Source organism: Nematolebias whitei, chromosome 5, assembly GCF_014905685.2.
Source record: "Nematolebias whitei isolate Nwh7 chromosome 5, NemWhi1, whole genome shotgun sequence".
Taxonomy (NCBI): Eukaryota; Metazoa; Chordata; class Actinopteri; order Cyprinodontiformes; family Rivulidae; genus Nematolebias; species Nematolebias whitei.
Genome location: NC_056502.1, coordinates 8577925 through 8602278, shown reverse-complemented (window position 1 = coordinate 8602278; position 24354 = coordinate 8577925). Strand labels below are relative to the sequence as shown.

The 24354-nt window shown below is 39.0% G+C and overlaps 1 protein-coding gene across 1 annotated transcript; it reads left to right on the top strand.

Moving 5' to 3' along the window:
* The first annotated feature begins 486 nt into the window (after positions 1-486).
* Positions 487-23699, top strand: bcan (brevican). Its single transcript, XM_037676774.1, has 15 exons — positions 487-557; positions 8730-8812; positions 9138-9530; positions 9763-9937; positions 10357-10484; positions 11999-12292; positions 13698-14519; positions 15327-16058; positions 17453-17689; positions 18764-18868; positions 18967-19125; positions 20475-20557; positions 20701-20845; positions 20931-21113; positions 23455-23699. Exons 1-15 carry the CDS (start codon positions 553-555, stop codon positions 23568-23570), a joined length of 3660 nt encoding a protein of 1219 aa, XP_037532702.1. The 5' UTR covers positions 487-552; the 3' UTR covers positions 23571-23699.
* Positions 23700-24354: the final 655 nt, after the last annotated feature.

Here is a 24354-nt window from a genome sequence, read left to right as displayed (position 1 = left end):
CTCTGTGTTCATCTCATTATTACAAACTGTAATTAGTTCATTAATTTAGCCTACATTGTAGTTAAAAGCACAATAGGTAGTGGTTTTCAAAGTAAATATGAGCTAGTTGAAACTTTGTCAAAAACCACTGATACTACCGGCTAAGATTGCTTCTTCTGCCCCCTAGTGGCCAAAAAGTATATTGCGATCACAGTTTCAGCTATAAATTATTTTCAAACAAAGCAGTTATAAAACAAATTGTTGTTAATTGTCACACTGTTAGATTTAATTTCAAATTTAAAGTGTAAAATTGTCAATTAGAATAATTGACTTCAAATGGCTTTATGAGTTCTCCTTGAGGAGGAGGAGGAGGAGGAAGGGGGAGGTGGGTGTGCTCAGTGAACAGCTCTCATCCCGGGTCCCTCTCTTCACCTCCCTCCTCGTGGCGGCGGGGAACATCTCGGCCTCTGTAGCACCCAGGGGCTGCTGGAGGTCCTGAAACAATAAAAACCTGCACGTGCCTGAAGGTTTCCACCAGAAGCAGCTTCCGACGCGCAGACTGAGAGTTTCAACATGAAGTAAGTCCAATCTGTTGGATGCAGCACAGCATCACTGTGGATGGGGGCATTTATTTATTTGTTTAGTTATTTTGAGCTAATTTTGCACCAGTATTGTCTTTGCACAGATCATAGGTATCTTCACAAAGCAAGACATGAGGTAAGATGAGTAAATTAATTCACTTGAATGTCACCTGCTGAAGCATCAGAGAACTGCACTCAGTCAGGAAAAGTACAGAAAATATATAAAACGATGCTCACCATGCACTGCTTGTACAAATTATTATTGTTGTTGGTTAACTCTGGACTAACATGCTGCTTAGACATACTGATGATAAAAGTTGCTCAACGTTTTAACTGGTTTTCTGTCCTTGTCATCTTTTATGCAGCTGTTACCAGAATGCACTTTAATTTAATCTGACTTTGATCTTTGCAGCCACAGATTTATTTTCTTTTAAATTTTCTCACATTCATTTAACATTGAGACATGATGTGGTTTTAAACCTTTAAATTAATTTTGTATAATTTATTTTTATCATCCTTGTGTGTGTGTAAAGATCCCGAGCTTCCTGCTAGAGAAAAGCTACATAAATGTAATTTAATTGATTGAATGGAAAAAAGTGACAAAAATAAAGACTTGTTCTTATTCCGTCGGTCCGTCCATCCATCCAGCCATCCATCATCTTCCGCTTGTTCCAAACTTATTTTTAGTATAAATGTCCTGTGATGGACTGGAGACCTGTCCAGGGTCCCGACTCTCGCTCAGTGACTGCTGGATATGGGCACCAGTAACCCTTGTGACCCAAAAAGGAAGTACTGGGTAAAAATAACGGAGGGATGGATAAATAAACTAATTCTTAAACACGTTTGTCACTGAAAACTATTTTTTTTAAATTACAGGTTTTAAACCATCACAAACTGGAGGCTTTATGAGTCTCCATTACTGTTTTAAGAACTTTGCAAAAAAGATTAATGATGTCCCTACTGGAACATATGAGCTCAAGTTTATTGTCATTCACATCACATGTGGTGGAACGAAATTATACTCGGGGTCCCAGTTGTACTGAACAATAGCAAAAATATAAATTGTCTAAAAAGAACAGTATATAAGGATCTAAGATATACACTAAACACTAATAATGTAAAACAATACGACGTAACAGCAGCAGCCTGAACTCATTATTACAGTATGTGTAAAACCTGCAGCAAAAAGGGTTACATGATTTTTTTAATCAGATAATTTTTTGTTCTGATGTAAAAACTTTTTTTAATTATGTCCTCAAATTTCTTTACATTCAGCTATAGATCTGCAGATTTACCTACATTGTGGTCAAATGTATCCAGTTTTCAGAACTTTTAAACGTAAGCTTTTCTTTCTGGTTTCCCAGTAAAACACAAAGACGCTGACTTCGTATTGGAGCAGTAGATCATGCAGCAGTTTGCTTCTCCACAGCAGCTGGATGGATGCAAATTCTGCTTGCTTTGATTTGTTTTCCACCCTGTCTGAGGCGGAAAACGTCACAGCCTCACCAGCTTGTTGCACTCAAGCCGAGAAGCAGCTGAGTCCCTCAGCTAACAGCTTTCATCAGAGCTGTAAGAGTTCGGTCTTCTGGCACGGCGAGTCAGCAGCTAACAGCTAATAAGACATGGCTGCTGCTTGAGGCTGACCGGTGAACTGTTCCAAGTCATTCTTGTGAACCTAACATCTCTCTCAGCTTTCAGTCATGCTGTATGGAGCCTCTTTCTTTCTTGCTGCTCCATTCTTTTTTTTCTGAGAGGTCTCTCTTGCTCCCAGCCCTCCCTGGCTACTGCTTGCTTCCTGTCAGATTGTTTCTGTTAAGGGGGGGATTCAAGTTGCCCTTGGAGATGGGCTTCCTTTGAGGTGATGTGATGTGGGTCTGGTGGGCCGGGGTGACGAGGGGCAGCGCAGGGTAACGACGGTGGTCCATGCCGTGAGAAAATGAAGGAGTTGCTGGGGGGTCAGGCTGCTTTAATGGGGGCTCAGCAAGTGGTCTTGCACCCATTCTCAAATCTGAATGACAGAGGCGTTGGAGGCGCTGTTTGATGCTTTGGTTATGAGTCTGAAAGACTTTCGGTGTCAACGAGTTTCTTTTTTTGAAGTGTTGAATTAACCTATTCAGTTTGAATTATTACAAAAAAAAAAAAAAAAATCTTAACCAGAATTCATACAGCTTCTATTTTGTGGCTTAAAAGACAACACTTTCTAAGCATTAACCAGATTATTGGTCTTGATTCAGCATATTACAAGAAAAACGGGGCTTTTTGTCGGCACAATATTTCTTAGTATTCTCAGAAATGCCCCTTAAAGAGGATTTTAAAGAGTTGCTCCCCCCATGCACAGCTTCTAAGCTAATTTTTGAATTGCCAATAAAATGTAAATTTCCCTCAGAAATCAAGATGACATGAATTATTTCTGATTAGTAGAGCATGTTACTTCATTATTATGTGACCCATTTCATTGAACTGAGGATTTAGTTGCAAGGCGGTATGGAGAGATATAGCTGTGAAAATGTCCAATAATTGGATTACACACACACACACACACACACACACATATACATATATATATATATATATATATATATATATATATATATATATATATAAGTTTAATAAATATTTTACCCTTGAACGAAATGCCTGAAATATAATCCTAAAGAATGTTTTTAAGTATGTTTCTGAGCAGTGCTAACACGTAATAATTATTTTAATCCGAAAAACCCTTTATTTTCATTATGTGCGCCAGCAAAGCTATTAGCTGTGAAATCCTGTCGTTGTCTGATTTCATCACTTCACTTTAAGTTTCACAAATCAGAAACTTGCTGAAGCGGAAGTGTGTTCCCCATTTATACATCAAGTACAACTTCAGACATATTGAGTAACTTTTTTACAGTATTGATCAAGGATAACCCATCCGAACACTTAACCTGAGAAAGTCCTTCCATTCCTGTCCCAAGACTACCCAGCAGCCCCTGCGGCTCACTAAGTCTCTTGCATTAAAGTATAACATGTAACTTCAATAATTCAGACAGAAATGTAACAGTAACCTACTGTTTCTGTAAAATTTCATCATGTGATGGAACCAAAGTTTTGTAATAGTGAAAAGGATCAATGTAAACCTAAGTGGGATATTTAACCTTCATTTTTTTTTAGAGTAACTACATTTTCAGTGTGGATTTTTTTATTTTATGTTGATTTTTTTTTATTTTACAGGCTGCAATTGAATGCAAAAAGGGGGTTTCTGAAAGCCTTCACCATTGTGATAATTTTCTTATGAGATACTAAACAAACTCATCCTGCAGAGCTTGGCTGAGCTGAGCCTTCTTTGCTGACAGTGAAGTCCTAAACAATGAGAAGGAACCTTCAAACATGTTTTTGCCTTGAGACACAAATTTAAAGAATCTGATTGGATAAGTGTATTTTCATGGATTAAATGGCTTCTTGCTCAACTGCAAAGTAGTTTACAGAAAACAAGAAAAATATATATATTTTCATATAAAAGAAAATAAATAAAAAAATTAAATGTAACATTTCATATGTACATTCTTAGGCCTTCTCTGACCGTGTAGAAGGCCCTGACTGTGTCCTGAATGCTACTATAGACTTGTTTTATTTACATTTTATTTATTTACATTTTTATAATATCTAAATATCTCTAGAAAACTATTTTCTTCAGACAATAACATAAAAGTATATTGGTTCTATTAAAATATAGTTATTTTTCAACCTCAATCACAACAGAATAAATAATAATATATATATATAATAAAGTATGATAATACTTTATAATAATAATAGTAATTATAATAATAAAGTATGAATAATAAAGACAATAAATAAAAAATAAAGAATAATAAAGTATGCCCATTGTTAGCTTCTATATACTGTAAATAAGATGCTCTTTAAAGTTTTGTTTTTATGAACTAATTAACTACTAACTCTGCCCTCACAAACTGACTGATCCTTTAAATCTTTCATCGTAACGCCGACACACGTCAGAGAAATGAAGGTGTTCTGGGGACAGGTGGATGAGGAGGTGTTTCAAACCCCACTAAAAGGAGTGAACTGGTCTGCTCATCTGAAGTGGTTGAATATCCTCTTTTGGCCCCGGCCTCCTTTTTGTAAAATCACTGAATATTCAACAACTTGTGATGCTTCTCTTTATGCTGAAGATGTTGCCAGGATGCATCTTTAGCCTGCGGGAAGTCCATCCTTCCCCTCCTTCTCCTTCCCCCCTCTCTCCCCGTCTTTCCAAGCTTTTTGGAAATGTGGTGATGTCGTGAGTGTGAATGAGACATATAGCACTCAGTTTTAAAAGAAAACTGCTTTTTTTTTTTTTTTTTTATTTTTGGAAATAAAAAATGAACAACTAGTGTACCAAAAAAAAAAAAAAGTTCTCTCCAACTGATGCATTTTTCAAACCTCTTCATTTTTGTCCTCGGTGGCATTGCTTTGTCCATTTAGCTGGGATATTAGGTGACATGTTTTTTTTTCTGATTAACAGAGTAAAAGAGAGGCCAGTCAGACTTTCATTGTTAGAATTAACATTCATTAGGTTCCTAACGAGTTACATAATTATTCTTTATGCATGCAAATATTTAATAATTTTAAGTTTTAATCATATTAAATGGACACTGTCCTATAAAATACGTCAGTTTAGAAACAAAAGAGGATGTTGCTGCTGCCCAGTTGTCCTATTTAAACCCTATGTGGGTGTGTATTTGACAAACTGCAGCTCGTTTAATTAGCAATAAGCATCCATGTCTTCAAAAAGGTTTTATTTTTAAATGTGAAAGCTAAATTTAAGCATTAGAAAACCTTAGAATGAATATTTGATAATTCTGATTTGATTATAATTCTGTTCCTCTAAAAAACTTATAGAAAACAATATTTTTCCTAATCTTTAGTATTTTATTACTTCTTTAAGTCAGGAGCAAACACTTGCCACATGACTCTGATGGAAAACTTTTTCTTAAACACGGACAGCTTCACCTTTTTGGACCATTTTTTTTCCTGTTACTTTTGAATCTGGATGGGTTTTTCCACATATCTTGAATATTCTAAACTTTTTCATTTTGATTTTAGCTGCCATTTTGGTAGCTTAAAACGTAAAGTATCAAAATAAGATAAAAAAAAGAAGTTCACACACTTGGGAAAACAGGAAGTGTAGAGGCTGTAGTGGGAAGGATGCAAACTAAACTGGTCTGGCAGCTGGGTTTCTGTCTGATCCTCCTGGAAGTTTCAGGGGAATCAGAATGCAGCTCACACTTTGTAGCTCGGAAGCTCCAAGAACACACACAGACAGGCCTTCAGTTTGTCACAGTCTGGGTTTCTGTTTCAGCAAACACACTTTTCCCATGAGGGTTTCTTGTAGACATAGAGCATTCCCTCGAGTCGACCCCCACGGTAATCATCACAGCTGAAAGCCTCAGCGTCATCATTCAAACTTAAACATAAGGTTTACCTAATTTTAACATTCACCAAGAAAATCCCTTGAATCTAAGTCTTTTGTGAAACATTAAAAGTTATTATTTGCTCTCATTTATCAAGAACTGAAACTTCAAGTCATGAATGTAATTGATATCGACTAAACTGTTTTCTTTTTTTTTTTTTAATCAGTTATCTCAATCAATGTTTTCAAGAAGTAACCAGTTTTAAGGATATTTTTTCCCAGTTTGTTTCAATCAAGTGTTCAAGAAAGATAGTGCTACCACAGCTGACTTCAAAGAAACACGCTTGAGTGCTTTAACCAAATAAATTTATCTGAATATATAGTGTATATAAAGAAAGTTCATAGTGAAACAGTAATTCAAAGCTGCAGTCAGCTGACAGCAGTGAAGTTGCAGATTTGATCTGAATAGTCAGAGGTAATTCTGATGTTAAATGTTTTGAGTGTTAAACCTCTGTTTTTAAGCAACTGACATAAAAATGTTTATTCCTTTCAGTCATAGTCATTTAATGTCATGGAGTAAAACAGTAAACAACGATATAAACTTAAAAACCATTTGAGACCTGAAATGATTTCTCTGTGTGTCAGCTGGTGAGCTTTGAACTGTCAGCGGAGTTGAAAGCTGCACTGAGCACAACATCAGGAAGTTCAAGTCAAGAATAAAAAAAAATCCTCTGACTTTATTGTTATTTACCCGAGAAGGAAGTGCACAAATCTAAACTTCATGAAAGATTCATTGGTAGACGAAGCATGAGAAAAAACACAGCATTTTGTGTACAGTAGTAGTCCCTCGCTACTTTGCAGTTCTATTTTTGCGGACTCGCCCTTTTGCGGTTTTTCAAGAGTGGACATGACAAATGGCTGATTGATGGATGAGCCACACAATCAGCATGTATTGTTTACTGAAAACAGTATTTAAATTTAAATTGTGTATTTGCACAGAAGGATGGAGATTGGAAGTGAAACTTGAACTTGGACTCAGTGGCGGCTGGCCAATAGAGGGCGCAAGGGCGCCGCCACACCGCTCACCACATTGTCTTGAATAAGACATAAAAAATTTAATAAAATGAAATAATAAAATAAAAATATTTCGAAATATATATATTTTTTTAGTTGTGCAAGATAAATATTTTATAGTTAACGATGAGAAACGATGAGTAACGATGAGAAACGATGAGTACCGTTTCGTTTAACAACGTTGTCTGATTGGTGACGTATTTCCACACTGGGGTGCAAAAATCTTTGCCCATAGACTCTCGTTAAAAGTTGTACATGTGCAGTAGCTCCTCTTCAGGACAAAGATAGGACCATTCTGGGGCGCACCACTCCTGCGCCCAGAGCTGAATGCAGCTTGATTTGCATATCACTATCCTCCTGCGGTGCCGAACATGACAATTAATCAGCAGTCCAAAGACAGAGGGAGACAGTACACTTGGTCTTTTTCCAAGACCTAGTTTGGCAACAAGGCTTGGCTAAATACATGTAGTGAGGCTAATGCTTTATTCTGCTTTCCCTGCCTACTTTTTCAAACATAAGGCTTTGACCCAGCATGGATTAAGACAAGTATGACTAATTTAAAGCATTTTTTAGAAAAGGCAAAGAAGCATGAACAATCTGGGATCCACACGGAAAATGCACTGCGACTAGCCATCTTTGAGAAAATAAACATTTCATCTCAGCTTGATGAAGGCTACAGTAGGGATCCGTAAGCACAATGAGGAGGTTGACAGAAACAGGCACATTCTACCAAACTAACAGACTGTGTCAAGTTCTGTAGTGCATTTGAACTTGCCCTGCGTGGCCATGATGAAAGTGAAAGCTCAGAAAATCCGGGTGTTTTTAAAGGACTAGTGGATTTTGCAGCAACACTGGAAAAAGTGCACACTGCCACTGTGTTTAAGGAACATCTAAGTCTGTGCATAATGAACTCCTTGATTGTATGCTGTCAGTTTTGAGAAAGTGCATCATTGAATAAATCAGGAGTGCAGACTTTGTCTCTATCCAGGCTGATGAAACAATGGACATTTCCACTCCACACACTTATAGTCCACCCTGGAGAAAACTCCAGCCACCACTTCCTGGACTACTGTATCCCTACTGCACGGTTTTTCACTTATCGCGGGGGTGTGGTCCATGATCAACAAGGGACTACTGTACTCTGTTAAATCAATGCAATAAAGCAGAAGTCTTAAGCCTCTGTGAGCACTTTTTATTTTGTGTTCAATACGTTGAAAAACACAAAAATGACAAGATGCCATTCAGTCTTTAACCATCCCTGTGCACATTACTGTCTTTAATTTAAAGCCCAACTGTTGTTTTTACTCACCTTAAAAGTTTCACCTGTCAGTTTTAGCTGTATTGCCACAAGATGCTTTATATTGGAGGTTGAGCAGCAGCATTAAAGTGCGCTCGAGTCATAATAAACTGCAGTGTGCACCAACAGTTGAGGAAAATGTTGTGAAAAATAGTGGCCCAGTTTAGTTGTAAAATATAATTTATCTTTTTTTTTAATTATGTTATAATAATGGGAAAATACTGTTAAAAACCAGATGACGTCCTTATTTTTTGCTTTCTTCTCTCACAAAAGTCAGATGGAAATCGGATGGCGTTTAAATCAGAGTTATTTTGGCTTTTAAAGAGATCCTGCTCAGACTCCGCAGGAAGGAATTGTCATATTCTGATTAAAACACCCCAACTCCCCTATTTCTCCCCCCGTGTCGTAGCCTTGATGTGCCTCCATCTGTGCTGCTGTTCAGCCTCTGCCTCCTCTTCCTGCCGTCACTCGCTACACTTCACCACGAGTCAGGTACGCATCACTTCCTGTCTACCTTCATAAGTTATTTAATTAAATCATGGTGTCCTTTGAAAATATGGGACTGCACCTGCCTTCCTGTTGTTTACTGACAAGCCTATTTTTGTGAATGTTGTTCGAGGGTGAAAATCACAATGAAGTTATTCATAATTTAGTTGAATGTGACCTTTGGACATATGGTCTTTATGCTTTGCTTGACTAACTGTTCACTTCTGCTGTGCACAAACAAACAGTCTAGTTTGACCTTCAACAAAAAAATAAGAAAAAATATTTAGAAAAATAATAAGTAATTATCAATAATGTGCTGCTCTGTTCTTAGATGATTCAAAACTTCTCCAGGTAACCATCCCCATAAACCCGCCTGTGATTGCTGTGCTGGGGGGCTCTTTGACTTTACCCTGCCTGGTGTCGCTGGCCCTCCCTCCTCCGTCCCCCTCCACCAACGGCCGTCACGCCGTGCTGACTGTGCCTCGGGTCAAATGGAGCGTCCTGACTGAAGATCGGGAGACAGAAATCCTGGTGGCCCGCGGCGACCGGGTCAGAGTCAGCGAGGCCTACAAAGACCGAGCGTCGCTGCTCAATTACGCCTACTCCCCTGCAGACCTGACGCTGCGCCTGCAGAACCTGAGGCAGAACGATACCGGGTTCTACCGCTGTGAGGTCCAGCAGGGCCTGGAGGATGCCGACGATGTGGCTCAGGTCAAGGTCAAAGGTGACACAGACAACATTCTTGTCCGTTATTATTAATCCAAATATATCAGGAAAATTATGAAGCAACAGCATCTTAGGTTTGTTCTTGTACAGCCAGATCATTTGGTGCGCTGAGTCTGAGTCTTTTCTGACTATCTTTATTTTATCGGTTTGGTTGTTTTGAATCTAATAATAAAAGCACAACAGAACACATATCTGTGCCAAGACTTCACCAATTTCTTTTGGATTTTCAGGAGTGGTGTTCCATTATCGCGACGCTTCCAGCCGATATGCTTTCACCTTTGAGCAGGCCAGGAAGGCCTGCGAGGAGATCGGGGCTGAAATAGCCTCCCCAGAGCAGCTGCTTGCAGCCTATCATAGTGGATATGAGCAGTGTGACGCAGGCTGGCTCTCAGACCAGTCTGTCAGGTCAGAAATTAACAAAATCCAACCCTTTAAGATGTAAACTTTACAGTCTCTGACATCAGAGTTACCATCTGTGTTTTTTACCCACAAGGAATAACAATTTAGTTTTGGCAACACTCCAATTTTTTTCTGCAGCTCCCCTTGATGAGCACTAAACTGGTAGATTGATAATTGGTGTGAAGGATGCACATTATTATGATTCTATAGTCTGTCAGACAGGGGTCATAGTGCACCCCTCATCCAACTATCCGTCGATGCATCTGCACGTCACAACACTCAGATCATCCAGTAGCTGAGAGGCACTCATTTGATCTCAAACCAATTATTTCTGCACAGCTTCAGAAAAAGCAGCCAATTAAGTGTTGTCGTTATTAAAGAAGAGGCAGCTGGTGCTTCAGTGAAGAGTGACCATCTGTCCACAGATATCCCATTCAGATGCCAAGAGAGGGCTGTTTTGGAAACATGGACGGCACGCCGGGTGTAAGGAACTACGGGCTGCTGGAACTTGATGAGCTCTATGACGTCTACTGCTACGTGGAGAATATTCATGGTGAACCTTAACGTTGCTTTACAAACTCTGCCACGTTTTCAGCTTTATGCATTATAATTATATATATATTTATATATTATACATATATTATTTATTTATATAATTATGTTGTATATATTTGAATATGCAGTGATACTCGAACAAACTAGGTTAATTGCATTCTCTGAAAATGAAGCATAAATGCTAAGTGGTGAATAAGTTTGCTTAAATTTGCTGAAGAAGCCAAAGTGAAGTTAAAGATAAAAAATAGAACTAGCTACAAGCTAAAAGGAGCAAAACAACAAGAAAAACACAAGATGCAAAATGCTAGTCAAAAATGAAAAGTAGTAAATGCTAACTAGAAAATAAAACTAATAAAACGCTACCTAAAAGTAACAAAAGGTTGAGTAAAAGCTAAAAATAAGTTCTGTTAAATAGCTAAATATACAAAGTAGCTAAAGGCTAGCTAAAAGCTAAATAAGGCTAGTTTAGAGTTAAATGTAACAAAACAATTCAAAACAAGTTGGTGACAGTACCGTGTTTTGTAACAAACTGTAAACATTACGTTCAACATTTCATTTTTTAATTTTTTATGTGCATTAAAACAATCTGCTCTAAACTTGTTTTGGCTGCACACATACAACAGTGTTGTTGTATTTGATGGAAGGAAAAAAAAAACATTAAAGCTGTTATTAGCAGTATATTATGATCACTGATTAAATATTTATTAATGGTGTGGTTGTTGTAGTAATATACGTCCAAATATTTTGCCAAATATTTAGAAAAGGGGTACATAAACCCTAAACAGCGATTTTGTTTTTCACACTAAAACCTCTAAAAGTACAGACATAAAAACATTTTAACAAAATAAATATTTTAAAGCAGAAGTAGCCCTGCAGAATGCTGAAAGCTTTTTAAGATTTTTGTTTCTCTTTTTGTAAAAATGAGGTTCAATGTCAAAAAAAATTATTTAATCATCCTGCAGTTTCCACTATCGCTTGATTGGACTTTGTGATTAATTAAAGTAGAGGTTCTCAAACTGGGGTCCCAGCACCCCCAGGGGTCTGCAAGTTGTAGCTTGGGGGTCTGCAAAATAAAATACAATAAATTATTTAAAGTGCATAAATAAATTTAATTTAAATTCAGTTTATTTATTTAGCACCAAGTCACACATATGGGGACCAATGCGTCATTAAATGAAAGAAATGTAACCAAGCAGACAAAATAAAAATTCCCAAGGCATTTAGGGCTGGAAATGTCAGTAAATTATTTTTCAACAGCATGATGTTTCTGAGGGAGTCCCTGGGACATTTTTCTCCCCTATAAGAGGTCCCCTGACCCAAAACGTTTGAGAACCCCTGAATTAAAGCAATAAAATTCAAAGTAAAACTGTACGGTCAAAGAAGAGTTATTACAAGCTAATAAAACTATTGAAAAATGTCGTAAATGACTTGAATTTGATTGGTGTTTTTATTAATTCAAACACTTTAATCTACTGCAAAAGTAACTCATAAAACCTGTCTGTGTATTTAAAGGTGAGGTGTTCCATGGCTCCGCCCCCCAGCGTTTTACCTTCGGGGAGGCCAAGGCGTATTGTGTGAGTCACGGTGCGGAGCTGGCCTCCACAGCTCAGCTCTACGCAGCCTGGAGCGATGGACTGAACCACTGCAGCCCAGGCTGGCTGGCTGACGGGAGCGTACGCTACCCCATCGTCATCCCCAGAGAGCGCTGTGGAGGTGGCGAACCTGGCGTTAAAACCATCTACAGATACAGCAACCAGACAGGCTTCCCAGATGTTCACTCTCAACACGACGTCTACTGCTTTAATAGTGAGGAAGATTTTTTTTTCTTTTCAAAGTGTCTTTTTTTTTAACAGCGTTTTCTCTGAGGGGAGGACGATCCGTGTGGAAAATAAACAGCAGAAAACAGAATTTACCTGAACTAGAGGAATTGCATTTCCTGCGAAAATGTAGTGTGATGCTGAATAACTTGCTGAAAAACAACAAAAAGTAGCTAAAAACATGCTGAAATGTACTTTGTAGCTGAAATGGAAGAACAAGCCTAAGAAGAAAGCAGAACGAACACATATTTGCAGAATTTGGTTTAAATAAGCAGAATTGAGCACAAAAATGAGTAAATTAGCTAAAAAAATAGCTGAAAAGGCAGAAAAAAATCTGAAAATACCAGAAGAAAGTGGAGAGAACACAACTGTGCCCAATTAGGCTTAAAGAAGCAGAAATTAGCACAAAAAAGTGGAAATTATCTGAAAGGGCAGAAATTTGCATGCACACACACAAAACAGCTCAATAGCTAAAGAAGCCTAAATTACCAGACGGAAATGGAGAGAGCCCAGTTGTGCCCAAATTAGGCTGAAAGAAGCTGAAATGAGCACAAAAAGTGGAAGCTATCTGAAAAAAGCAGAAATGAAACAAAAGAAAACAGCTGAATAGTAGCTAAACAACAGAAAGAAGCTTAAATACCAAAAGGAAGTGGAGAGAGAACAACCGTGCACAATTAGGCTGAAAGAAGCAGAAATTAGAACCAAAAAGTGGAAATAATCTGGAAGAAGAAGAAGAAAAAACAGCCGAATAGTAGCTAAACAACAGAAAGAAGCTTAAATTACCAGAAGGGAGTGGAGAGAGCACACGTTTTTCTGAATTAGGCTGAAAAAAGTTGAAATGAGTGCAAAAAATGTGGAATTAGCTTTAAAATCTAAACTTAGCATAAACAGCTAAATAGTAGCTGAAATTACAGAAAAAGTTGAAACTTGCAGAAATGAGGTGAAAGGAGCAGAAAGAAGTTAGAAGGAGTACACAAATGTTGTAGTTTGCAGAATAGAAAAGAAAGTAGCGCAAAACAGCTGAAAAAAACGCTGAAAGTAGCTAATAAAAGATTAAATTTGCACAAAGAAGCTGAAAAAAGCTGAACCGAAACAAAAGGTGAAAGGAGCAGTAAAAGGTTGTCAACAGATCTAAAGATCTGAACGATATAAAATGAGCTCAATTAATTTTCAATGAGCCAAAAAGTGGCAGAAAAGGCTAAATATTTCCAAAAAAGCTAAAGTTGCACCAATACCAAAAGTCACGGCACCCTTCTCCTGAAAGAGCTGAACGTTTTGATTCATGCTTTGTTGAAGTAGCACAAAAATTGTGGAACGAGAAAGACGCTGGAAAACGTACGGAAGAAAAATGGATCGCTTCATAAACATTCACACAATTATTCTCTTCTTTCCAGGTGATTACAGCCCTTACACCGAGTCTCCCCAGGGTTTTCTCGCCACTGAGCCAGAGGACATTGGGCAAGACATTATTTTCCTAACCACTCAACAGGACGTCAGTCTGAGCGAGACGATGTCAAAAGAGACGGAAGAGATGAATAACGCTCCAACATATGATCCGACAAAGCAGCACAACGAGGCAGCGGTAAAAGAAAACCCTCCCCAGTTTGTCGCTCCCTCGTCTAAGCCTCGGGAGAACCCCTCCACCAAAGATACAGGGGAGCTGGTAAAGGTCAGCCACCCCGACTCCTTTCAGCTGGCGCCTGAAGAAGACCCACACACAGATCGTGAAGTTCCTCCAACTTCTCCATCGTTTGATGGTCTCTCTGTGGATAACGAAACTTTTCTCACAACAGACGGAACAACGTTTGAAAGCACGCCGCCCACAGAGGAGCACATTTCTGAAGCTAAAAGCCCAGACTGGTTGGTTTATAGTCCCACGTCTGAAGCTGATCTGGACGAAGAGCATCATGAGGGGAGCGACCTTCCTGTTTCACAAGAAGACCACACGACTGACGTCGCCTCGGATCATCCTTCTGTTACCGAGTCTGCTGTTTTAGGAAAGTTAGAAGAAGTCACCACTGACTCTGTTGTTGAGAGTTCCCCTCACACCGAGGAAGGTGGCGCTCGCTCCACCACCCCGCTGCCTTCAATCACTAACAGCACGTATGAAGATCAGTCAGTAGAGTCTGAAGAGGAGACCAGAGACCTCACAGATGATAATCTGATGGATTTGAACATCTCTTCCATCGCTGAAGAAGTCCCTGCTTCTAACTCGAGTAAGAAACCTCTGAAATAAAATGGTCTGGTCACATCCTTAGTGACACCTACTGGTTTTCCGAGTTGCAGTTGGAACCCAGTAATATCAGGTCTGACTTCATTCCCAGATCTGTTTCACATTTTGGGATTAACGGAATGCAGACCTTTTAAAATAATCTAATTCAAGTTGCCTGCTAATCAACCTTACTCGAATTAAAATGACTTCAACTTGGTCTATTTTACAGATTTTGAGCTTCAATTTTCTGTTTTAGTAGTCGAGTCACACACTCAACACACACTCCAAGCAATACTCATTGCACCACATTTTTGCATAAAACTTTAACATTTGGAGTCAACCCAGGCTGTCTGTTAGCAAAATATCTTATAAATAATGACCCCGCTTTTGATGAAACTCTCAGAAATTACTTTTTTTAGATGCACCACTACGACTGATCACCTTATAGTGTCAGTCCGTTTCAAAATGGCTGCTGTAGCTAATCAACATTAACCAACACAAAAATGGCTTTAGTGCAGTCAGTTTTACAGATATTGAGCTAAACACTGATGTGGCAGTAGCTGAGACTTATCCCCAACACATACTCCAAGCATTAACAGATGAAATGAGATCTCACTACAATATATCAAGAGATGCTCATGACATTATTTTCAAGATTTGACCTAAATGCCTGAAACACCATCATTTCTAATGCTTTTAAAAAAAAATTACAATTCTGATCTTAACACTTCTTTCCCATTGACTTAATATTATCTTCTCTGATTTTTCCATTTTCAAGTGGATGCATGTTTTACTTATGTTCTCTGGACAGGTTTCGACCCCATTCATGAGTCTGCTGTTATGGTAAATCACGACGACGACGACGATGATGAGGAGGAGTTCAAACACACTTCAGATGGTCCGACAGAGCAGAGTGGATATGCGGATCCTGTAGAAATCCCAAGAGCAGAAGTCGTCCAGCTCACAGCTGAAATAAACTCCAGCACTGATGCTTCTGTTTTAATAAAGAAGCTGTTTTCATCGCCGGTCTCTGTAACTGTGTCTCCATCGTCTGTGGAGGTTGAAGCCAGCTCTTCAGAGGCCGTAACGTTCCAGCATGAAAGTGATTTTTCATCTGACGCTGAACCCCAGGAGGAGACTCGGGATGAAACTGACCAGGAGGATTTAGAAGAAAGCCCATCAGTCCAGAACTTCACAGACGATGGTTCAGGCGAGGGAGAAAGAGAGGAGGCGCATGAATCTTCGTGGGAAACGCCCCAAAGAAAATCGGAGCTTTTTCTGACAAACCCGACTCTGTCCGCAGACCACACCTCTGAGGGAATTATTGACGAGGCTGGGACTAACGCACCGCCACAGTCAAAGACAAAAATCACGCTGGTTCCTCATCAGAGCTTCACCCCCAGCTGGGAGCCGGAGCCTTCGACCCAAACACCCGAGGAGTCTCTGTCGGATCGGGAATACAGCGCTGAGCTTCCTGTCCACGAGGAGTCTGACGAGATCTCCCAGGAGCAGAGATTCACCACAGCAGCAAGCAAAGCCCGCGGTAAAGTTCTGTACAATTAGCTGCTTATCCTGGGAGGAAGTTGCACTGCTTACTTTGATTTTATAAACGGTGGGCTCGTTTTATTTTTGCAAGGGAATCATTTATATTTAAGGCACTAATTACAATTTACTTTTAAACTTAAACACATAAACGAACATTAAATTCAGTATAGATGTCATTACTCATTTCCAGGTTGAAGTTTCTTTGTTGTCATTCGCATCACATGTGGTACATGAGGTGGAACGAAACTGTGCACTCAAGGTCCCAGTTACACCCAAAAATAGTAACAATATAAAGCACATTAAAGAAAAGAAGCAACGGTACACAAGGATCTATACACGCTAAACTTGCCGCCGTACACGTCGCACTGCCGTATGAGCTGAATCTGGAACATGAGTCTGTTGTGAGCACATGGGTATGAATACAGCAGCTTATGGGTAAGAAATCAGCAGCATGGATAATCAGCAGCACATAGTGTCATATCAGCAGTGCAAGTGGAATTACAGAGATTATTCTGGTTAGAGGTTTATGAGTTACAGCTTCAGGGTAGAAGCTGTTCCTCAGTCTAGTGCAGGGGTCTGCAACCTGCGGCTCTGGAGCCACATGTGGCTCTTTGGTACCTTCGCAGCGGCTCTTTCAATCTTTGACCACAACTAACATAAAACTGAATTTTATTGTTTGTTATACAAACAACAACAAAAAAGTACCATAATAATTTTAGTTGTCTTCATCTAATTTATTTTGCAAATATGCTCTTTAACTTTTTGCTTTATTTCTATACTTGTTTCCCCCCCCCCCCCCCACACACACACAATTATACATAGGTCTGCATAGCTCATAGTTTATTTTTATTTTTTTAAACTATTTCTCCACCTCTTTACAAGAATCTTTTCATTTGTCTTGAATTGTAAAAATATAAACGGTTAAAAATCATTAGATAATTTTAGCTTGATAAAGTCTTCTGGTCACAAATGTCTCCTCCAACAAACCTAAAGTGGCCCATGGGCCACCAGTTGATAATAACAGTTGTAGCAGGTGGTTGTGGCTCTGGACACGTTGAATTTAGTAAATGAAGGTGTAAAAATTGATCTTTTAATCATAAAAGTTGCAAACTCGTTGTCTAGTGGTTCTAAACTTAATGCTCCTCAACCTTCTGCCTGAGGGGAGCGGGGCAAAAAGTGTGTGTGCTGGGTGAGTGGGGTCCTTCATGATGCAGGTGGACCTCTGGAGGTGTTGATGTCTGTGATGGAGTGCAGCCTTCACCACCACCATTTGATTCTTTTATCCAAATTTCACTTTGTATTTACTGAGTTGAGGCGTCTTAAACATGAAACTGTCACTTTTGTTTGTAAAGAATTCAACCCTTGTGATTATTGATGGTGTGACAAACTCAGCAGAACCTGTAACAGAGGGCCACGAAGCAGACCCCACCACCGATGAGCCCTCAGGTAACATCTGCACATGGCTTCCTGAGGAGGAGGAGGCGTCCAGGTCAGCCTTCACCACCAACAGTGACGTGACCATCACTGCCCCCACCGTCCACCCTGAGCATTTTGGGGACGTTGTCAGGGAGCATACGGCCATGGGGCCCTCCCTGCCTGCTGAGAAGGTTTCTGCCACAAGCCAAGGAGGTAATTCAGTTTATGTTACTGCTGTTCATCGACTGATGTAACAGAATGATGATGTTTGATTGTTTTATTGTTGTTTTGGGAGGAGAAGGTGTGAAAATGAAAAACTGAGATTTAATTTGCTGTAAAATCAAATTAAATCTGTGCTTTTTCTTTAAAAGAAAAAGGAGAATCTGTTTCCCTGAATCTTAAATAGATTTAGAAAAACAGAACAACATCCAGTTTTGAACCATAAAAACTTATATCAGCCCCTGTTTTCATGTCTTGTGTCATTTTGTTTTAACTTGGAAGAATTTTAATAAAATATATTGCCAACAACATGCAAATTAGAGCCAATCTGCAAGTTTTTTTGATTTATTTAAAAAAAATTGTTTAATATAACAAACAGTTATAAACACATATAACAGTTTGCTTATTTTAATGTGACAACATTAATACAAATATAGGAATATTAAATAAATAAAACAAAACTTCATTTTGTTAAGAGCTGCAAAATATGACCGTTAGTTTTCTAAATAAGTAAAGTAATAATTATTGCAGTATTGTATTGCTCCATTTCCAAAATATTTTAATATCATTATTATTTTAAGATCTTTAACTTCTGAAAATAACAAAAAAGATTTCAAAGATTTAAACTTTCCTGTCTGTAACACAACCAAACGTGACTTAACAGCGCCATCTGCTGGTACTTTTTATTTGACAACAAAAGAAATTGGAACATTTTTAATTGTACAACTTGAAACACTAATACACGTATTGATAATTCTTCTTACAGGAAAAATGTAAAAATGCAATAATATTCTGGTGAATTTTTCAAACTCTTCAGGGTGTTATTGCCTTGGTTTGTGTATAATTACTCATAATATTTACAGCAAACTGGGTCCAAAGTTGAGCTTCTTTGTGTTTTCTTGTTTCACCCTTTTATTAAACAGTTTTTTTTACTAGTCTTTAAATAATTTTTGTAAATCTGATTCCCAGAAATCTAAAATATTAACCTTTTTCACCTCTGCTGCACCAACTAAAACGATCCGAGAGAATAACAAATGATAAATTTGACGTGTTTCATTCTGTTTGCAGACTCTTGCCTGGACAATCCTTGTCTTAATGGAGGCACTTGTGTTGACGGTGAATCTTTACGGTGCTTTTGTTTACCTGGTTATGGAGGACACTTCTGTCAAACAGGTGAGAGATTAACTTACACACAAATCTTGTTTTTTATGTTGGTGGTACCTTTCTTCTGTTTGCCTTCAAAAACACCTGGACGTGTTTCTCTGCCTCAGATATGGAGGAGTGTGAGCCCGGCTGGGACAAGTTTCAGGGCTTTTGTTATCATCACTTCAGCAGACGGCAGAGCTGGGAGGCGGCGGAGCAGCACTGTCGGCTGTGTGGAGGACATTTACTCTCCGTCATGACTCCCGAGGAGCAGGACTACGTCAATGGTAAATTCTGAATAAAGAGAAGATTCCCAGTAAAGATTAGGTGACACATGAAGGATGTTTGGTCTGTGATGCAGTGTGTACCACACAACCATCATATAGGGAGGGGTTCTTGAAAGCTCCAACATGAGAATGTCTCCCACCAAAACTCCACCTCGTTGAGCTGATATCACCTCAACCATCTTCCTCCAACGTTCTCCACTTTCAGATTCTTCGCAGATCTAAAGTGCTCAAATCTGTTCAGACATGACGGAAAATATCTTTTCATGTCTTTCAACTTCAAAAATCTTTTTTTTTTTTCTGTTGTAATGTGTCACGGTTGTATGTTTTACTGTCTGTATTTTGTCTGCTGGGTGGTGGGGGCGGGTGTGTGTGTGTTTATCTGATGTTCCATGGTTCTTTTCGTAAGAGGCAGGTAGGTGTACATGAGCTGCTCCGAAGGAGTTGTCTTTTTAAAACCATTATCGGATGTCAAATCCAGAGCTGAATATTTTAAATTGTGCAGAATTTCACTACAGTAGTCCCTCGCCACTTTGCGGTTCGACTTTCGCAGACTTTCGTGGTTTGTCAAAATAAGATTGAACACGACGCACAATTGACTGATTGATGGATGAGCCGCACGATCGGCATGGAGTTTTTATTTTAAATTATTTAAAATGATTTAGCACCTCTGCGCAGCCAACAGGTGCAGGGAGAAGCTCCCTCCTGCGACATGTCATGAACTCCGAGCTGCAGCGTTGAAGTGGGCGTGGCCAAGAGCGCTGGTAGAGGCAGAGAGCAGCCAGAGAGAGCAGAGATCATTACATGCTGTGATCTTTTAGAGCGTTTAGAGTTTAGAATATTGCAAGCGTGTGGGAAGGGCTTACTTGTACTACTACTCCTACTTTGCATTTTTTTCACTTATCGCGTGGGGGGGGGGGGGGGGGGCTGAGAAGGGAAATCCCTGTGATAAACGAGGGACTACTGTATGATGTACTACATTACTTCTGCAAAGACTCATTTTCCTGCAACTTCTTGTTCTATTTTGAAATAGGAGCTTATTGTTTTATAACATTTTTTTCTTTTTTAATATGAGTAGCTTTGAACACACCTTGGTGTCTGGTCATGTTAAAGTCCTTAATAAGGAGAGAACATGACGTTTTATATTGAAAACCACCAGCATTGGTACTAAAAACCTTTTTTATCCTATAAGAAGAGTTGCAGATAAAGTTAAGAAATATCTGTAGTGTCAACACGTTGGTGATTAAGTCGAGTTACCAAATGCCTCAATAAAATATGGTGTTACTTTGTGTACTGTGTAAATTGTATATATATATATATCAATAAAACGTGTATATTTTGCGTATTGTTAGATAAATACAGAGAATATCAGTGGATTGGACTAAATGACAGAACCATTGAAGGAGACTTCCGCTGGTCTGATGGAAACCCTCTGGTGAGTTTTATTAACAGTCCATGAACTCTTCTGAAATTGCACGTCTGAACTCTTTTAATTGTTTCAAATTATTTGATTAATTTTCACAATGCTGGATTTTACTTAGTCTCTGGGCTGTTTTAATCTACTCATCTCTCCGTTAGCTTTACGAGAACTGGTACAAAGGTCAGCCTGACAGCTACTTCCTGTCCGGTGAGGACTGTGCAGTGATGGTTTGGCACGATGGTGGCCGATGGAGCGACGTGCCATGCAACTACCACCTGTCGTACACCTGCAAGAAGGGCGCCTGTGAGTTTTCTTTGTTTAAAATCTTTATAACATCTCATTACGAGAGCTTTTATTTCCAGATTATAGCAGCATGTGTTTCCTTCAGCCTCCTGTGGGGACCCCCCTCGGGTTCCCCACGCTCAGGTGTACGGGAAGAAGCGGTTGCGTTATGAGACCAACAGCAGGGTGCGGTACTACTGCAAGGAAGGCTTTGTGCAGAAACTGAATCCTGTTATTACATGTTTGCCTGGTGGTCAGTGGGAGGAGCCTCAGACTATCTGCACGCCAAGTAAGTTTCTCACCAGCTTTTATTATATTTATATTGTTAGAAAAACACTCACATTCTCATTACCTCTACAAAATCAACCTGGGAATACTTATTAAAAGTCAGAACTACTGAATCTTAGAAGATCTGTCATAGACTAGCTGGGCATCATCCCCAACACTTACTCTGAGCACATTGAGCTCAAATTGAATGCAGCAGTAGCTGAGAGTCATTCACAACATTCACTCTGAGTGTAGCATAATTATCATTTCTCCACATAGACTGACCTTAATCTAAAACTTTGACATAACAGGCGTTATGGATTTCTTCAAGGAATGCAAGGCCTTTATTTAGGCCCATGTGTTTTATTTTGACAATCCCTTTAACAGCCATCTTTTGTATCTCTTCAAAGAACAAATGAATCCAGGCAAAATACACACAAGTGAAGGTAACGATAAGCAACGTGCTGCGTGGTCAGTGGCATAAAGAGAGCAGATGTGAAGAGGAAAAGGAAGCAGAAGGAAGAGGTTCTATCAGAATAAAAGGAGACAAAAGACAAATCAAGAAAAATGATAAAATACTAAACACGGGAGAGTGAACAGATACAAAGACACAGAACCAAAACTGTACTATTTGTACTAACTGGACTAGGGGGAGTGGTGGCGCAGAGGTTAGAAGATGGGCCTGTGATCGGAAAGTCACAGGTTCAACTCCCGGTACCGTCAACATCAAAAAATGTGGGTGGAATAGGTGGAACACCCACACCTCCCTCCACCCTCATTTGCCCCACCCTGGGCCCCTGAGCAAGGCCCTTAACCCCCACCATCTGCTCCCTAAACAGGTCTCTCTTGAAAATGAGTTCTCATTGCTCAATGAGACTACCTGTATAAATAAAGGGTAAATGAAAAACATTTTTAATAAAGAACATCAGAATCAACTTTATTGTCATTGTACAGTTAAGTACAGTAACATTTCATTCCGTACAGAGAACATAGAGAGACATAATACATTTTGCAGGAGGTGGGGGGGACAACAAGACGGTGAGATTGTCCATGAACAGATAGCTTCCATAGTCCTGATAAAGATGTTACAGTGTCTCTCAGCCAGTCCACTGATAAAAATCCACAGATGTTCTTGTGGGGTTGGGGAGCAGAGCTTTTTAATTTACGTATCCACCAGGAACAATTTTAGATAAGTTGGTCTATCCAAGGCCAGCTGGGGGCCAAATTCAGATAAACAACAATTGTTTTGGGCAGGCCCACCCTACTGATTTTATGTCTGCCTTCAGTTCTGCTGGAACACTCAACAGCGAATCCACGCGTCGATAGACCAGCTGACCAGATCCATAATACATTTTCAATTTGGAAGAAAAGAGAGGCTCTGCGGTTCACAGGATAAGAGCAAAAGCAGGAGGGGAGGCAGGGGAGGGAAAACGAACATGCAAAATAAACAGACAACAAGAAACATGCATATTAAAAAAAATATCATTAAAAAAAGTGTTTTCAAATCCAATAATTCTCAGTCAGGTCATCTGGACATCTGATACCTGGATGACTGAGCATGAACTTTGTTGCCTTGAACCACTTTGGCTGTGGCTGCCTGCCTGGGAGGAGTCGATGGGGGACAGGATGGCCCCAGACCGGTTGGTCCACTTACGAAGTTTTCTGCTTGGTGGGGAAACAGTTTACTGGAACTCCTCAGACTGATGAAGTCCTCCGGATAGAAGGCGAAACGTCTCTATAAAAAAGAAACTGTCCAGATGACCTGACTGAGAATTGTTGGATTTGATACCTGGATGATTGAGCATGAACTTTGTTGTGTTTTCAAATGTTCAAGGATTCAAGGTTCTTTATTTGTCGTTCACACCACACGTGGTACATGTGGTGGAACGAAATTGTGTACACAGGGTCCCAGTTACATCCAACAAAAGTATTAAAATGCAAAAGAAAAACAGTTATAAAATCTAAGATATGAACTAAGAAAACGTTAACTAAAAACACACTAAGCACTAGTAGCATAAAAACGTTACGGCGCATCCTGCTGCTTTAGTTGCCTGGGTTTTAGAAAAAAAAAAGCAAAAATATCTGTCTGTGCTTTTTAAAAAGTTCCAGTTTTTTTACTTTGAAACACATTTTTTAACAGACTCATTGATGCTCTGTTGCATTGTGGGTAATGTACACCAAGAGTCTTCAAATGTGTGTCTAAAGTCATGCTGCGGCATCAGAAAAATGTTAAGACTTTCTATTATTTGGTTTACAAGTTCAGTCTGAGTGGTATTTTTCATCAACTCTACAAAAGAACGAACATTCCCACTCTTCAAAGTAAAAAGTGCAATAGTTTATTTTCTGTTTCCTTCTCCTTCCAGCTCATAAGTCAGAGGCAGACTTTGTTACCTCAGAGCCTAACCAGCGTGAAGACAGCACGGGCGCAGCTGCACAGAAAGCAGCTCCGCTCTTCTGGGACATTAAGTGGAGTTCTTAAAGCCACCCTGTCTTCTAAATGCAAAGAAAACATCATCCGTCCATTTTTATTCTACTTTTCTAATGTCTCAGTTGAGTTTCCTTTAGAACTCCTTCATTACGACTGAATGTATGAATAAAATATTGTGTTTTAGGCTCACTCAGTCACACTTTCAGCAGTTCTGGACATTTTGTAAGTGCTGTAATCCAATTGTGTGTTTTCCTGAATTAGACTGAATTTAGACTAAAAAGTGTCCGACGCTTTAAATAAATCTGTGCATTTGTTCATTTAAAACCTAAATAGTGTTAACATGACTGCTGATTAATTTCCTTAACTCACGTAGTATACAATCATGACTTCGGAATAAGATTTTTTCACATTTTTCTAAATATCAATCGCTGGATTGGATTTGGTACTGACTCTCCTGAATGTAGCTGGAGATTGTTCAGATGGTACGTCCATCAGGTTTTAATATTTATACGGAAGGATAAACATGTAGACATCATCAGATAAATGTAATTATCCCTAAAATACCAAATGTAAATGTATATTTTGTCATTCCGTGTGGCCTTTATCTTGCAAATGATCTACAGATATAATACAGTTCATCCATTTACAGGGAAAATATATCATGTTACTAGTTTAAATGCAGTTATGGCTGATAGTTAGTTGATATTAACTAAGTCAAGTTTTTTTGTGATTTTAAAATGGCAGATTTTTCTAATCTGTCAGTTCAGTGGCAAAGTAATATTCATAAATTTGGATGCTAATGCTACATTAATGTATAAAAACATTTGTTTTTCAA

Excerpts from the sequence above, each read along its gene's own strand:
- bcan (XM_037676774.1), top strand. Across the intron at positions 9,938-10,356 it reads CTCTCAGACCAGTCTGTCAG|ATATCCCATTCAGATGCCAA; the intron begins GTCAGAAATTAA and ends ATCTGTCCACAG. Across the intron at positions 12,293-13,697 it reads CGACGTCTACTGCTTTAATA|GTGATTACAGCCCTTACACC; the intron begins GTGAGGAAGATT and ends TCTTCTTTCCAG.